General features: G+C 38.7%; 4 protein-coding genes and 1 pseudogene across 7 annotated transcripts in view; all 5 read left to right on the top strand.

Annotated features, from left to right (window-relative positions):
- The window catches only part of LOC108973430, an 8520-nt gene extending 6899 nt beyond the window's left edge, over window positions 1-1621 (top strand). Inside the window, exons 10-11 of the mRNA XM_018940689.1 lie at window positions 256-989; window positions 1059-1621. Coding sequence (XP_018796234.1) covers window positions 256-989; window positions 1059-1505 — 1181 coding nt within the window. The 3' untranslated portion in view covers window positions 1506-1621. The remainder of the gene's footprint in view (window positions 1-255; window positions 990-1058) is intronic.
- A 420-nt stretch (window positions 1622-2041) lies between these two features.
- On the top strand, window positions 2042-3668 carry LOC108973462 (annotated as a pseudogene).
- Window positions 3669-4316: 648 nt separating this feature from the next.
- Window positions 4317-6324, top strand: LOC108973461 (esterase B1-like). Its single transcript, XM_018940732.1, has 5 exons — window positions 4317-4327; window positions 4388-4673; window positions 4735-4885; window positions 5020-5744; window positions 5810-6324. The coding sequence occupies exons 1-5, from the start codon at window positions 4317-4319 to the stop codon at window positions 6263-6265; spliced, it is 1629 nt and encodes a 542-aa protein (XP_018796277.1). The 3' UTR covers window positions 6266-6324.
- Window positions 6325-6845: 521 nt separating this feature from the next.
- On the top strand, window positions 6846-9431 carry LOC108973460 (esterase B1-like). 4 transcript variants are annotated; one of them, XM_018940730.1, is made up of 6 exons: window positions 6846-6921; window positions 7160-7305; window positions 7363-7662; window positions 7719-7869; window positions 7944-8677; window positions 8738-9431. In XM_018940730.1, exons 2-6 carry the CDS (start codon window positions 7222-7224, stop codon window positions 9239-9241), a joined length of 1773 nt encoding a protein of 590 aa, XP_018796275.1. In that variant the 5' UTR covers window positions 6846-6921; window positions 7160-7221; the 3' UTR covers window positions 9242-9431. The 4 variants fall into 4 exon arrangements, with proteins under 4 accessions (XP_018796275.1, XP_018796273.1, XP_018796274.1 ...); XM_018940729.1 differs by lacking the exon at window positions 6846-6921 and adding an exon at window positions 6984-7037; XM_018940728.1 differs by lacking the exon at window positions 6846-6921 and having other exon boundaries at window positions 6965-7305.
- Window positions 9432-12050: 2619 nt separating this feature from the next.
- Window positions 12051-14230, top strand: LOC108973434 (esterase B1-like). Its single transcript, XM_018940697.1, has 5 exons — window positions 12051-12170; window positions 12281-12551; window positions 12642-12792; window positions 12855-13588; window positions 13666-14230. Exons 1-5 carry the CDS (start codon window positions 12160-12162, stop codon window positions 14119-14121), a joined length of 1623 nt encoding a protein of 540 aa, XP_018796242.1. The 5' UTR covers window positions 12051-12159; the 3' UTR covers window positions 14122-14230.
- Window positions 14231-14638: the final 408 nt, after the last annotated feature.

The following is a 14638-nucleotide window of genomic DNA, read 5'->3' on the forward strand; positions in this document are numbered from 1 at the left end:
TAGATATGTTTACATACATTGCATTTAGTATGCTTTTGTTTAAAATATCAAGTTGCAGCGGAAAAAAGCAATTGAACATGCAATTAATTTTATTGCTACTTCGGTTTTTTTTTTTCAGATTGTTCCCATAGACGATATCCATATACATTTAGAATTTGAAAATTTATGATCACGTCTTCTCTTTTATCAAATAACTATAGATCACCTCTGAACCCTATAATGGTGTTTTGAAACACATTATTGTCATATTTACAGGTTTTCTCAGCTTGCACGATCCCGCAGTTGGCACCCCGGGCAATGCGGGTCTGAAAGATCAACTTCTTGGCTTACAATGGGTTAAAGAAAACATCAAACATTTCAATGGCGATTCGAATAACATAACTCTTTTCGGTGAGAGCGCCGGCTCTGCGTCCACACACTTTATGATGCTGTCACCGCTAGCGAAAGGGCTCTTTCACAAAGCTATACTAATGTCTGGCACCGTGCTCTGTCCATGGGCGCTGTCACCTCTTAAGGCGTTACCAAAACGTTTAGCACAAGCTAATGGCTACACTGGCGATGACAATGATCACGATGTACTCGAGTACTTGCAGCAGTTACCCGCTGCCGAACTGTTACGTCACAACTTACTTACCAAAGAGGAAAACTTGGATGATTGCTTATTCGCATTTGGCCCAGTAATTGAACCGTATTTAACAGAGACATGTATTATACCGAAGCAACCGATTGCTCTGTTTGCCGATGCTTGGGGCAACGATATACCCGTTATAATAAGTGGTACATCTTTTGAGGGTCTTCTCATGTTTGCGCGCGTACATATGGCACCGTTTCTTTTGCACGAGTTAAACGAAAACCAGCAACATATGTTGCCATTGGAGTTGAAACAAAAGCATGACATACAAACGCAAAGAGAATTGGCAGCGAAATTGCGTGAAACACATTTTTCCGAGAGGGAATTGCAGATGGAACATGTACTCAACTACTGCGAGGTGACTCTGGGTAGCCGTATATAATTATTATTTTAGCTCTAAACCCTCTTCATTTATTTATACTTGTAGTACGCTTCGTATAAAGTATTCTGGCATCCCATATTGCGCACCGTCAAGGCGCGGTTGCGACATGCACGCGCTCCCACCTACCTGTATCGCTTCGATTTCGACTCTCCCGACTTTAATCACCAGCGTATCGGCTATTGTGGTAAAGAAGTACGCGGCGTTTCACATGTGGATGATCACTCGTACTTGTTCTTTGGCGATTTCGCGTGGAAGCTTGACAAAGACACACCTGAATTTCGTACAATCCAACGGAAAATAGATATTTGGACTTCGTTCGCCGCAAACTCTGATCCGAATTGTGATAATCTCGGCGGCAAAAAATGGATGCCGTTACAAGCTGATGGCAAGCTGCATTGCCTAAACGTAAGTGAGGATTTAGAAGTGATCGAGTTGCCCGAAATACATAAACTACAAGTGTGGGATAGTCTGTATGAGGTAGCAGAAGAGTAATGACCGTGTTGACATAGTATTTCTTAAATTGTACAACAAAAATTTTTTAAATTCTAGAATTTGTAAATATAAAATATGTAGGTAAGTAAATGGTTGAGAGCATTTTTTCAAGTAAATATAACCGCACAAATGTTTGGCTTTAGGTTTGTTTCCAAAGTGTTTAATCGCAGCTTGATCTCGAGCTTGTTCGATTGTATTGAGCCCTTGTCACGGTACCTTCGCTCTGTCCACTTCAGAAATAGTTTTTGCTGTACAAAAGAGTGGCCATGAAGTGTCCACAGCGTTAATTTTATTTATAAGCTCCGGTTTCACTAGCCGACCGGAAAAGATAATATTTGTATTACATCTACAAATTTATGGTGATAAATGTTTTTATTAAATTGAGAAAGCAAGTACTTTTAGCAAGTGGCAAGGTGGGAGGTCAACTGCATGAAGGTATCTACGGTGACACCTTCTACAGTTTCGATGGCATACCTTATGCGAAGACACCACTTGGCAATTTACGCTTTAAATCACCAGAGCCGGTCGAGAATTGGCTTGGCGTACGCGACTGTACCATATGTCCGCCGAAATGTATGCAAAGCAGTCGTCACAATTGATTGCTTGTATTTAAATGTATTTACGAAAAAGGTAAGCTTGGCAATATTCCAAATATAATACAAACTTGCGGAATAATATTCCTTTTAATGTCACATAAAGTTTATTTGGTTGGTGAAGGTTTCGCAACCGGAGATGCCTCGCGCAATAACTTAGGTTCGGATTACTTAATGATGAAAGTTTTAATACTTATAAGCATTGGATATGGGTTAGGGGCTTTAGGTAAGCGACAAATTATGTGAATATTCGAATCAAGTCTAGATTAACAAAATGGCTTAATACTTTGTTAAGAAGAACCGAATAAGATACATAGTTCCTCACCGCAAACCACTTAGGCTTCCTCAGTTTTCCGGAACCCGAACCTCAAGTGTCCGGGAATGCGGGCCTCAAAGACATCCTCTTGGCATTGCAGAGGATAAAAAAAATTGTCAGTACTTCAACGGCGATCCCTATAATATAACACTATTCTTACATAGCTCGGGCTATGCAGAAGAAATGCTCATGTATGTGCGGCATTGTGAAAACCTCTTCCACAAAGTCATACTAATCTCCGGCATGAAAATTAATTTTTGCCGCCTTGCCCAACTGGAATGTCGCTTCGCCAAACACCTGAGATATAAAGGCAAAGAGGATAATCACGATATACTTACCCATCTCAACGCATTGCCAGCAGAGCGCCATTGCGATCTTAAAATTTTTACGCCAGAAGAACTTAAGCCATGGCCATTTATTTTTATTCTCTCCTACGCTCGAAAATGAGTCTGCGCCAGATGCTATACTGACCAAGGACCTACTTGATATGTATGCCGATAAGCAATGTTGGTGTCACAGTATACCGCTGGTGTTAGGAGTCAACTATTTCACCAAGAAACCTGAACTATATGAAACTCTCAAAAAGCATCCTGAGTACTTGCTCTCACACGAAGTCAGAGAGAAATGTGATGTGCACACACAACAACAGCAGGAATTAAATGTTGAACAATCGTATGGTCTTATGCGTGTAAATGTAAATTTATTTATTATTCTCTGTAAACCCCGTCTTATATATGAACAAATGATGTTGTAATAAAAAGTTATCGTCATATGATTTTATGTACCATCCGATATATCGCTATCTCAAAACACGAATACCTAATGCTAAAGCCCTTACCTATCTTTATCGCTTCGACTTTGACTCACCGTACTTCAACTTGTTTCGGATAAACCGTTGTGGTCGTGAAGTGCGTGGTATATGCCATGTAGATGATCTTCCCTATATCTTCTTTATGTCAGACTCATTTAAGCTGCAGCGTAACTCGAAGGAGTTCAAGATGATTGAATGCATGATAGATTGGATTACAGCCTTTGCTCTCAAGCAGTTTAGTTTGAAAACCGCTGACTGCAGATGCTCGCTATTGTCTTAATATAAGCGATGAACTGAGCTTTGCCAAATGGCCGGAGGAAAAGAAGTGCGTCTTGTGGGATCAATGTTTTAAGGAGACGGGTATAAGGACTTTTTAAATGACAGTTTTAGTTAGAAGATTTACAGTATGTGCAAGTGTTTGGCAGCTTTCTATTTGTTTTGGGTTTTTTGTTTTATTTACGCGATTATTTCAATAAACTTTTGGTGATTGTTAACTTATGCATTTTGGTAAAAAATAAATGAAGAATTAGTAAAATATTTTATTTGTTTGAACCTAAAAATATAACAGATATATATTTGTTTTCATCCATTTAATATTAGTTAATTGCAATTGTGAGTTGAGTATTGCGTTGCAGCAAGTACTATGAGTTTTCGGACAAACGTGGAGACCAATTTTTGTTGACTGATTTAGTAAAAAGCTAGCAAAATCACAGACGTCCCAGAATTTGATTTCTCAGTCTTTAATAGAGATGAATATTTCCTGGTGAGCCACAATGGACTGAATTTATTAAGATCAATGCAACTCTTTACATGGTTGACATCTTGACATTGCTATAACGTTACCCAAATAAAGACTATCCTGATAACGGATTTTATTGCGAGAAAAAGTATTACGCCGCTACCCGTCTTAACTTCATCGCTCAGCTACATGGTATATGCAACACATTTCAGAAAGCTCTGATAAGCATCTTATCACTGCCCCCTAAGTTGGTAGACAAAGTAAACCATTTAAATTATCTGAAATATATCTGGCAACTTGCATAAGTTAATCGTAATTTGACTCCTGTAGCGACTAGTTGAAAACACTCAGCATGACTGCTTAGTAAGTTGCGCCTTTGCGCTCGTCAAAGCTCCTATATTAACATATTTAATCTATCGACAGCATTGATGAAAATACCAAACAACCGATAATTTCAACAACGCATGGACAAGTGCGTGGACAATTGCGTGATACCGTTTATGGCGATCAGTATTATTGCTTCGATGGTATACCCTACGCCAAGCCTCCGTTGGGAGAACTCCGTTTCAAGTCACCACAGTCAGCTGATCATTGGGAGGGTGTGCGCGATTGCACTGAAATCGCACCTAAATGCATACAATATAATCGTTATACCGATTCTGTTGAGGGTTCCGAAGATTGTCTATATCTGAATATTTATGCCAAGAAGGTAAGCAGAAGTATAAGTTTGTAATGTGCAACCGCGTCTATTCATATTTGCAACATTTTAGCTTAAGTCAGACAAACCACTGCCTGTTATGGTTTATATACATGGCGGTGGCTTCACAACTGGCAGTGCGTCTCGTCTTAACTGGGGACCAGACTATTTCATGATGAGAGATGTGATATTCGTAACAATTGGACATCGTATGGGAGCGCTAGGTATGTTGAGCAAAGTTTGTGGATAGAAAAGAATAAATTCCCGAATGTCCAAGAACCTGTTTTTGACATTTCGTGCCGTTATTTCATAAGCCAGTTTGTGTAGAAAAACTATCTTCGCTTTTACTTTTACTCAGGTTTCCTCAGTTTCCCAGAACTGCAAGTTTCCGGAAATGCTGGACTCAAAGATATTGTAGCAGCATTAAAATGGCTTAAAATGAATTATCACAACTTCAATGGCGATGCAGATAACATTACGCTCTTCGGACACAGCGCGGGTAGTGCGGCCACGCATATACTTATGATGGCACCGCAATGTGAGGGGCTATTTCATAAAGCCATACTCATGTCCGGCACAGTTATACACATTCGCGAAATACCCAATTTACAGCTCCGTTTCGCTAAACATATTGGTTATGAAGGTTCCGAAGACAACGAAAGCATATTAAATTATCTGCATGGACTTGAAGCCAAGAAATTGACCAACGTAGATTTCCTAACTAAAGAAGAGAAAGAGCGGAATCTAACCTATCTATTCTTTCCGACAATAGAAGATGCCAACACAATGGATGCAATAATCACTAAAGACCCATTCGAGGCGTTTGCTGAAACAACAGCTTGGTCCCATAGAATGCCGCTAATGCTAGGTGGCACCTCTTTGGAGTCGCTCTTGAGTTATAAGTTCTACACAACTATTCCGGAGCTCTACGATATACTCAATTTGCATCCAGAATATGTGCTCTCCAGCGAAATAATTCGCAAATGCGATTTGCTAACGCAAAAAGCGCTGGCAAAGAAATTAATCAAATTGCATATAGGCAATGAAGTCATGGATAAAGAGAATGCACTAAGCCTGATAAAAGTAAGTATTAATATATTTGCACATTGTTCGAGATAACTCCATTAGTCATATATTTCATCACACAGTTAGCATCGTATGGCCATTATTACCATCCCATGCACCGCTATATGTGTGCCCGTCTACGGCGTGCGATAGCACCTACGTATCTCTATCGCTTTGACTTTGACTCGCCCGATTTCAATTTGTATCGCATTAAAAAGTGTGGTCGGAATGTGCGAGGCGTAGCGCATGTCGATGATCTCTCCTATATATTTTACATGCCAGAATCCTTTAAGTTGACGCGTGACTCTGCAGAGTTCCGTACCATAGAATATATGTTGGATTTATTTACAACATTTGCCCGCACTTCCGACCCTAATGCAGGCTCCATTAAGCCAACTGTTTGGGAACCGCTGTCGGCATTTGGCGAACACAAATGTTTGAATATCTCCAATGAAATTAGTTTTGTGGATTGGCCCGAATCGGAAATATGTAATATTTATGATGAATATTACAAAGAGGCGGGTGTGAAGCTGTTTTGAATGCTAGAGCTTGGTCCAAAAGAATTCAAGTATACACAATTTAATTAGCTATTATTAAGATAAGGAAAGTCAATGTAATAATAAATCTAATAAAATCTGAAAGTTATTATATATAATTAAACTTAAACGAATGTTGTTTTCTTCCGTAATGACATTTTTGATGATTTTTGTGGCTGGTTAAGGTACAGAGTATCGTTTTATCGTTTAATCAGTTGTGTTTAGAAAGCCTGCTTGAACCTGGAATCCAGCACTTTTTGATTTCTCTGGCTCTATCGGAGCTTAAACTTTGCTTGTTTTATGAGTTTATAACATTATAATTCCGAAATTTTCGGGATTCATTCATTCAGCTTAGTTTGTGTTCCTGTCTTTTTGTCGCCTCTTTTCATGGTTAGGAGAGCAGAGAGCCAATTTTACACTTGCTTCATTCGCCCACCTTTTGGGCTTCTGAGTCTCTTGCCAGTGTGAGTAACTATACTCACTGTGAGCAAATAGCACATTAAGAAGTATCTATGCTCTCAGTGATATGAGCAAGCATAGTAGTGCACAGATAGCTGAGGGTCAATGTGCTGGCGATCAATGAAAAGCTTAGATAGTGATTTTCTCTCCAGCGCTAAGCAATCTCTATATCTATTAAGCATATGGATGGATATGTGCGTGTATGTCATTTGATTCCCCACAGTTTTCTTTTCACATTTCTCGCACAGCAGCTAGTCTTTTTTAAGTCATTCAGTACTTTGGGTGACTGTTTCCATTACAACAAAGAAATTTTTTGGTTTTGTTTACATATATTTTGTTTTGACAGACACTATTTAAGAGCATTTTAGAAAATACAAATGCAGGCTTAATATAACTGATTTTCTTTAACAAAATGTATATTAATTAATAAATTTTTAGTGACACAAGTGTGAAACAATTTACTGAGAAATAAAATATAGTTGTGCCGCGACGGAACTCTTATGCCGGAGAGGAAACGAGACAAACTTGGTGATAAGCAAAAAAAACATAGAACGAATATAAGCCGAAAGCATAATGAGTCAAAAGTAAGTAAACAAAAGCAATTGGATGAAATGTCAACAATGGAAAATATTTTAATACAGCTGGAACTTATTTGCAGTGCACAAAAGGATGGAGAATACATTATCACCTTACCATTGGGCGGGATTAAAGGGCGAGAATCCAAAACTATTTACGATCAGAAATTTTTTAGTTTCGAGGGTATACCATATGCGCAACCGCCATTAGGCGAGTTGCGTTTCCGTGCGCCAGCGCAGGTCGAACCATGGAAAGGCATTAAAGACTGTACGAAATGTGCTAGCAAGCCTTTACAGTTAAACCCAGTCAATGAGAGCATAGAAGGGTCCGAAGATTGCCTCTACCTAAATGTCTATGCAAAACGCGTAAGTTAATTAATGATTGAGCTTAAAACAGATCATTTTTAAATATTTTGAAACAGCTAAGTTCGGAAAAACCACTACCAGTTCTGGTATTTATACCCGGTGGGTCTTTTCGTGCAGGCGGCGCCAGAAGAGAAACATTGGGTCCCGACTACTTTATGAATGAAGATGTGGTGCTTGTTACCTTCAACTATCGGCTATGCGCTTTAGGTACGTACCTATATAATTTCCTCAATCATTCTCCCTTTTTCTACTCACTCTTTGATTGTCGCTGCTTAAAACAGGCTTTCTCAGTCTCGCCGATCCCTCACTGAGTATACCTGGTAATGCTGGCCTCAAGGACCAAGTATTAGCACTTAAGTGGATTAAGCAGTTCATATCGCACTTCAATGGCGATCCAAAGAACGTTACGGTTTTTGGTTCAAGCGCCGGTGCTGCTTCCACCCACTTGCTGATGCTTTCTGAGCAAGCCCGTGATCTCTTCAAACGTGCCATTGCCATGTCTGGCTGTGCTCTAAATTATTGGGTTAATATGCCGCAAACAAATATGGCCTACCGTTTGGCGAAATTCCATGGATATAACGGCGATAATATCGATGCCAAAGTTTTACAATTTCTAAATATGCTTGACCCTACAAAATTGGTTGTGCACTCTTTATTGAACAAAGACGAGCAGCGTAAATCCTACATGTTTCCATTCGGTCCGATTGTTGAACCATATATAGAAGAGGGTTGCATTATACCGGAGCGCCCATTTAATATGCTGAAGAATGCATGGAGCAATAAAATCTCAATGATGATCGGTGGCACCTCATTTGAAGGTCTGTTTATGTACAGTACACTCAAGAGGAATCCTGATATTATGAAACTTTTATACAACGAACCGGCATTAATACTACCAGAAGACGTTTACAACTCAAATACTACAAAAGAAAATAAGCGAATGGGCGAACAACTGCTGAAATTGCATTTCGGCGAGAAAGAGCCGAATGATCACTCGCTCCTTCATTATTTAGATGTAAGTGCAGGCTGTTTTTATACCTCACGTCTATACATATTATTAATTTATAATTTGTAGATATATAGCTATAAAATCTTTTGGCACGACTTCCATCGCACTATTTTAGCACGCTTAAGCTTTGCGCTGGCCCCCACTTTTCTGTATCGTTTCGGCTTCGACTCACCAGATTTCAATCCTAATCGCAGGCGATACTCAGATGAAAAGGTACGCGGTGTATCCCACGGCGATGACCTGTGCTATTTATTCCATGCACGCGACTCACGAAAGTTGTATCCAAACTCGGCCGAATATAAAACCATAAAGCGTATGATAAGTATGTGGACGACATATGCCACTACTGGTGATCCCGATTCGCAAACAACGGATCCGATTATTTGGGACGCCGTAACGAAGTATTACAATCTACGGGGAGTTAATATTGGACAACACCTGGAATTCAAGACAATTCCAGAAATAGACAAATTGGAAGCGTGGGCGAAATTATATAAGAGTCCAGAGCAATTGTGTGGCGCCCACAAGGTAGAAGATTATAATTGGGGCGATCCATTACCAACAATCTAGCGAAAATACAGTACATACATGCACATACTGGAGGACAGGTTGACAGCTCAGGAGAGCCAGTTGTAAATTTTTTCATTTCATCTGCCCGAAAATGTCTTAGAATTCTAGAACTTATTTTATTTCTCAGTGAAATATTATTTAAAACATGTTAATTAAAGGTAGCGTATAATAAATTACTTGCATAAACATACAATTGCTTAACACTTACTGTCAAAGAAGCACAGGCACTTTTAAGGATAGACAATGAAGACAGTTAATTATATAGTTTCTTGAACTACTGTTGAACACAACATTAATCAGCTGAATTAGCTCTTCGAGTATTTTTATCTAGTCTGTATTTTGCGCATCACATGACGCCACTAAAGAAAGTCAGAAAGTGAGAAAATCTGGAGTTTTTTGATCACTTCTGTTACCTCTTTTCAACTTTGAAAATCTACGAAATTGTGACATTGTCGCAAATACTGGCTCCATCGAGGAATTTTCACTAATACAATTATGTTTCATGGAGCTGAAATATATTTCCTGTTCCTCAAATTTTGCTTAGAGATGCCGTCTGAGAGTATTTCCTATTTCAGCGACCATTCTCAAGGTATTTCGGCGCGTTGTATCCGAACAAAATGTATGTAAGGCATTACCCGAGGCAACTTTTCTTTAACTAAACCCGGCCGCATATGCATCATATGGCCTAAGAGCGGCAAATATCTCTAAATACGAGTATACCCGAATTCTTCGTGCAATAGACTGTTAAGTGTTATTTTGACTATGTCATGGCCATAACGCTCGCATTTTTTTACCACACGCTATTAACAATTAAGTAATTTAGTAAAGCGATTTGTAAAATTCCACTGAAGGTCGCTTTCACCATTGGTAGAATTTAGGTATGTGTATCATGTAAATATATATATCATATGTGATATGAAAGCGCTGCAGTTGTGGAAGGCATCTACTGTATTGTGAAGCACTGACCGATAAGATAACGACTTCATTAGGGAAATTAAAACGTGAACCAGCACAAAATAATTGTATGTCAAATTCTTAATCGAAAAGTATTTAAACAATTTCCAATTGAAATGCAAATTCCTTTTTAAATTCAACTTAAAATTCATTTACTATGCACACGTTATTGTGCACGCAAACATCTACTCACCTTCGGGTCATTATTTGTATATCCACGAAAATGGCCAAATATATTTTTTAAAAGAGAAATTTTTTTAATTCCATGTGCTTTATTTGCGATTGCTGTAATCATTACTGTAATGCAGTTGTTACATTATTTTAGACTACATTTGCAGTTGCAATGAGCTAATAGTTTGAATATTTTACGCTTAGCTAATGCAAAACTCGTAGTCAAAAGGAAATAGTGGGTAGTCGAAAAAGTATTTTCGTATTTTGTCAATAGATGTCGTAGCAATCCCACAAGTCGTTAAATTTCATGTGCACATATTATATCTCTAACTGAGAAACTTCTCTAAACTGATCCACCAGATACCGAATCGAGTTTGAGTTCTTTGGCGATTTATGGTAGAGGTATATATATAACGTAGAATTCTTACTGGAGAATTGGAAATAAGCATTCATGTGTTAAAACTAAAATGCTTGTCGATGGCAAATTGTCAAAGTTGTATGTAGTAAGACGAGTCATATTTTAGCGACCCAGTAGATATAGCCGAGACAGATATTAGCCGGTTGGGAGAGGTAATATACAATATACTTTCATTTTTAACCGACTTTAAATATATTTCTCATATTACATATACACCGGGTGTTTCTCTTGATATGTATACGACTAAACATTTCCTACTTCTATGCATTAATAAGTAATTTTTTTTATAGCAATGTGCACTTCAACACCTCGTTTAGTGATTTACAAAGCCAATTAGTAGCTAATTATTTTTTCCTGAATATTAAAAGTAATGACCTTTGCATTACTCATTAATACGTGTATGGCCTTTCTGTGACTTGATTTGCTTGAATTAACTGTAAACTCTCAACACTTAGTACAAAGGTTTTCAAAAATGTTCTATTGTGAGTACTCAAAGTGGTATATGGAATGCTCCATAATGCATGCTCGTATGTCTTTCGAAAAAGGCGCGCACAACGGCCAATAAGAAAGCCATTATACATATACAAAATTCCTAAGGTATTGATAATCCTTGTATAATACTATTTTTAAACTGAAATTGACGGCAACGCCTCAGTCTATTTTTAGAAGACATTTTTGTTTTATTGGATCAAGAACTGCAACAGGACAGCTTCGCTACCTCAATACACCCAGTCAACTGTAATTTAACCGTACAAGCTGACTAGGTTTATTCGTTATAAAAATATACTGCTTTGTGGCGGAGAAATAACCTCTACATTTTGCATTGAAATTACTTCCGTTTTTGATTAAGTTAAGTCGGACAAGGGCTTATGAATAGCGTCAGTAGATTACTATATACATACATACGTATTTACGTATATACTGCACAATGTTGCTGAAGCTGACAGCTTTATATAAATCATAATGCAATTAGTTGCAAAACCTTCATATAGATTGCTCGAGCTTGTACTTATGAATAATTTGACTAAAATCAAATCCTTTTGGGTACCCATTTTTAACGCATCCACCTTATGTAAAGAAGGTTTGAGGTCGTAGACTGTGGGGCTTCACCAAAATAGAGCCAAGCATTGCATAAATTTCTCTTCGACCGAAATCGACGATCTTCGCCATTTCCAGTGACTGCGAAAATTATGCAACAACCTACGCAATCTAATCGCACAACTGACTTAATATTGAAATAAATTTCCAGTTGTTTTTGAGCAAGCGGCGAAGTCAGTCGGTTGTACATGTTGGGAGGGCAGTGATCCGCCAAGTACCTGAATACGTACTAATAAATATAATTGTTTACATAGCCCCAGACTAAAAGCAAAAGCTGATGAGTTCAACGTAAGTTTACAAACGCGTGTGACAGATGACGAAGAATATGTGAAAGCATAAGGCTTATTTATTTTCATTAAACGAAGAGGAAAATTAATTGCACAAAATTTTTTTTTTAGCGAAATTCCACAAATCGCACTGCCACTGGGTGCGATCCAAGGAAAGCACTGCCAGACCGTTTACGCGCACAATTACTATAGTTTTGAGGGTATACCCTATGCGAAGCCGCCCTTAGGAGAGCTACGCTTCAAGGCGCCGCAGCCGATCGAGCCTTGGAGCGGTGTCAAGGATTGTACGCAATGCACTAGCAAGCCTTTGCAAAAGAACTCGCGCACAGGCGGTGTGGAGGGTTCGGAGGATTGCTTATATTTAAATGTTTATACAAAAGAGGTGGGTTCGCCAATTAGCGCCTATTCAAAGTTGAAATGGTGCAATAAAAATGTGCATTATTTATTTTCTAATGCATACTGCAATATGTAGCTGCAATCGGAGCAACCTTTGCCGGTGTTGGTATTTATTTATGGCGGCGCTTTCTATACAGGGGAAGCCACAAGGAATGTTTACAGTCCCGACTATTTCATGAGTGAGCGGGTGATATTGGTTACGCTCAATTATCGACTCTGTTCTTTGGGTGAGTAGGCGCAAACTTGCCTTCAAATAAAGAAGAAGAAGAAATTTAACGTTTTGGCAAAGGTTTCCTTAGTCTCGCCGATCCAGCGCTACAAGTGCCGGGAAATGCTGCGCTGAAAGATCAACTACTTGCACTTAAATGGGTGAAAAAGTACATTTGTCACTTCAATGGCGATCCCGACAATATAACGCTTTTTGGTGAAAGTGCCGGCGCTGCTAGCGCCCATGCGATTACGCTTAGTCCACAGTCAGAGGATCTCTTTCAACGCGTCATACTTATGTCGGGAAGCGCGCTCTGTTACTGGGTAAATATGCCACAAACTGATATGGCTTACAGATTGGCGAAATTTCACGGCTTTAATGGTGACAATAATGATGCAGAAGTTTTGAGCTTTCTGCAGCAATTAGAACCGGACAAAKTGGTGAAGCATTCTTTGCTCAACGAAGAGGAGCGCCGAAAATTATACATGTTCGCTTTTGGACCAATTATTGAACCGTATGTTAGTGAGAATTGTATATTGTCGCAACGGCCATTTGAACTGCTGAATAAAACATGGAGCAATCGTATACCGATGATTATTGGTGCAAATTCCTTCGAGGGACTCTATATGTATCAGCGCCTCAAAATGTTTCCGCAAATAATGCGTACACTTATTAGTGATCCAGAGCGTATTTTGCCGGAGGATGCTAAGGTTGCGCACACACCGGAAGAGCTGCAAGCAATGGGTGAAAAATTATTAAAATTGTTTTTTGGCGCCAAAACGCCAAATGATCGTTCAGTATTCAAATTTCTGGATGTAAGTTCAACAAAACTACCTTTACCACCAAATTTACCGCATTTAAAATACTCTCTTGTTTGTCAACAACTTTTCAGATTTATGGCTACAAAATATTTTTACACGATATCCATCGCACTGTTTTGGCACGTTCGGCATATGCTAGCCAACCCACCTATGTTTATCGGTTCGATTTTGACTCGCCCGATTTTAATCTATATCGCGCTAAATATTGTGGCCATGATCCGGTGCGTGGTGTGTCTCATGCTGATGATTTGTCGTACACATTTTTCTCCAATGACTCGTGGAAAGTTGGCTTGGATTCGTCAGAATATAAGACTATTCGAAGACTAATTGCTATGCTAACTACTTTTGCCGCTAACTCTGATCCTAATTGCGATGAAATCAAACCAGTTTGCTGGACACCACTAAAAGGCTCTGAGCCGAATATGGCATTGAATATTAGCTATGATTTGAAAATGATGGAGCTACCGGAGACCGTTAAACTAAACGCACTAGATGAGTTATTCACTTACAGGGAGCAACTATATTGAATATTCAGTTCGAAAATGAATTTATACTATTACTAATTATGTTCTCATTATTACTCTAAATTAATCCTAATTGAATGCAAAAAGTGCAATAAATTAGTTTTTCACCCTATTTTAAGGTTTGGTATATAATTTTAGCTATAGTAACTTATTACACTCTCGCAACCAAGTTGCTAAAGAGAGTATTATAGTTTTGTTCACATAACGGTTGTTTGTAAGTCCTAAAACTAAAAGAGTCACATATAGGGTTATGTATACCAAAGTTATCAGGGTGACGAGTAGAGTTGAAATGCGGATGTCTGTCTGTCCGTCCGTCCGTCTGTCCGTCCGTCCGAGCAAGCTGTAACTTGAGTAAAAAATGGAAATATCATGATGAAACTTGGTACACGTATATCTTGGCTCTAACTAAGCCATAAATAAAGATATTAAAATGAAATTTGGCACAAAGGATCGCATTAGGGAGGGGCATATTTGGACGTAATTTTTTTGGAAAAGTGGGTGTGGCCCCACCCCCTACTAA

This window comes from Bactrocera latifrons, unplaced genomic scaffold, assembly GCF_001853355.1.
Source record: "Bactrocera latifrons isolate USDA-ARS-PBARC rearing strain unplaced genomic scaffold, ASM185335v1 scaffold_48, whole genome shotgun sequence".
Taxonomy (NCBI): Eukaryota; Metazoa; Arthropoda; class Insecta; order Diptera; family Tephritidae; genus Bactrocera; species Bactrocera latifrons.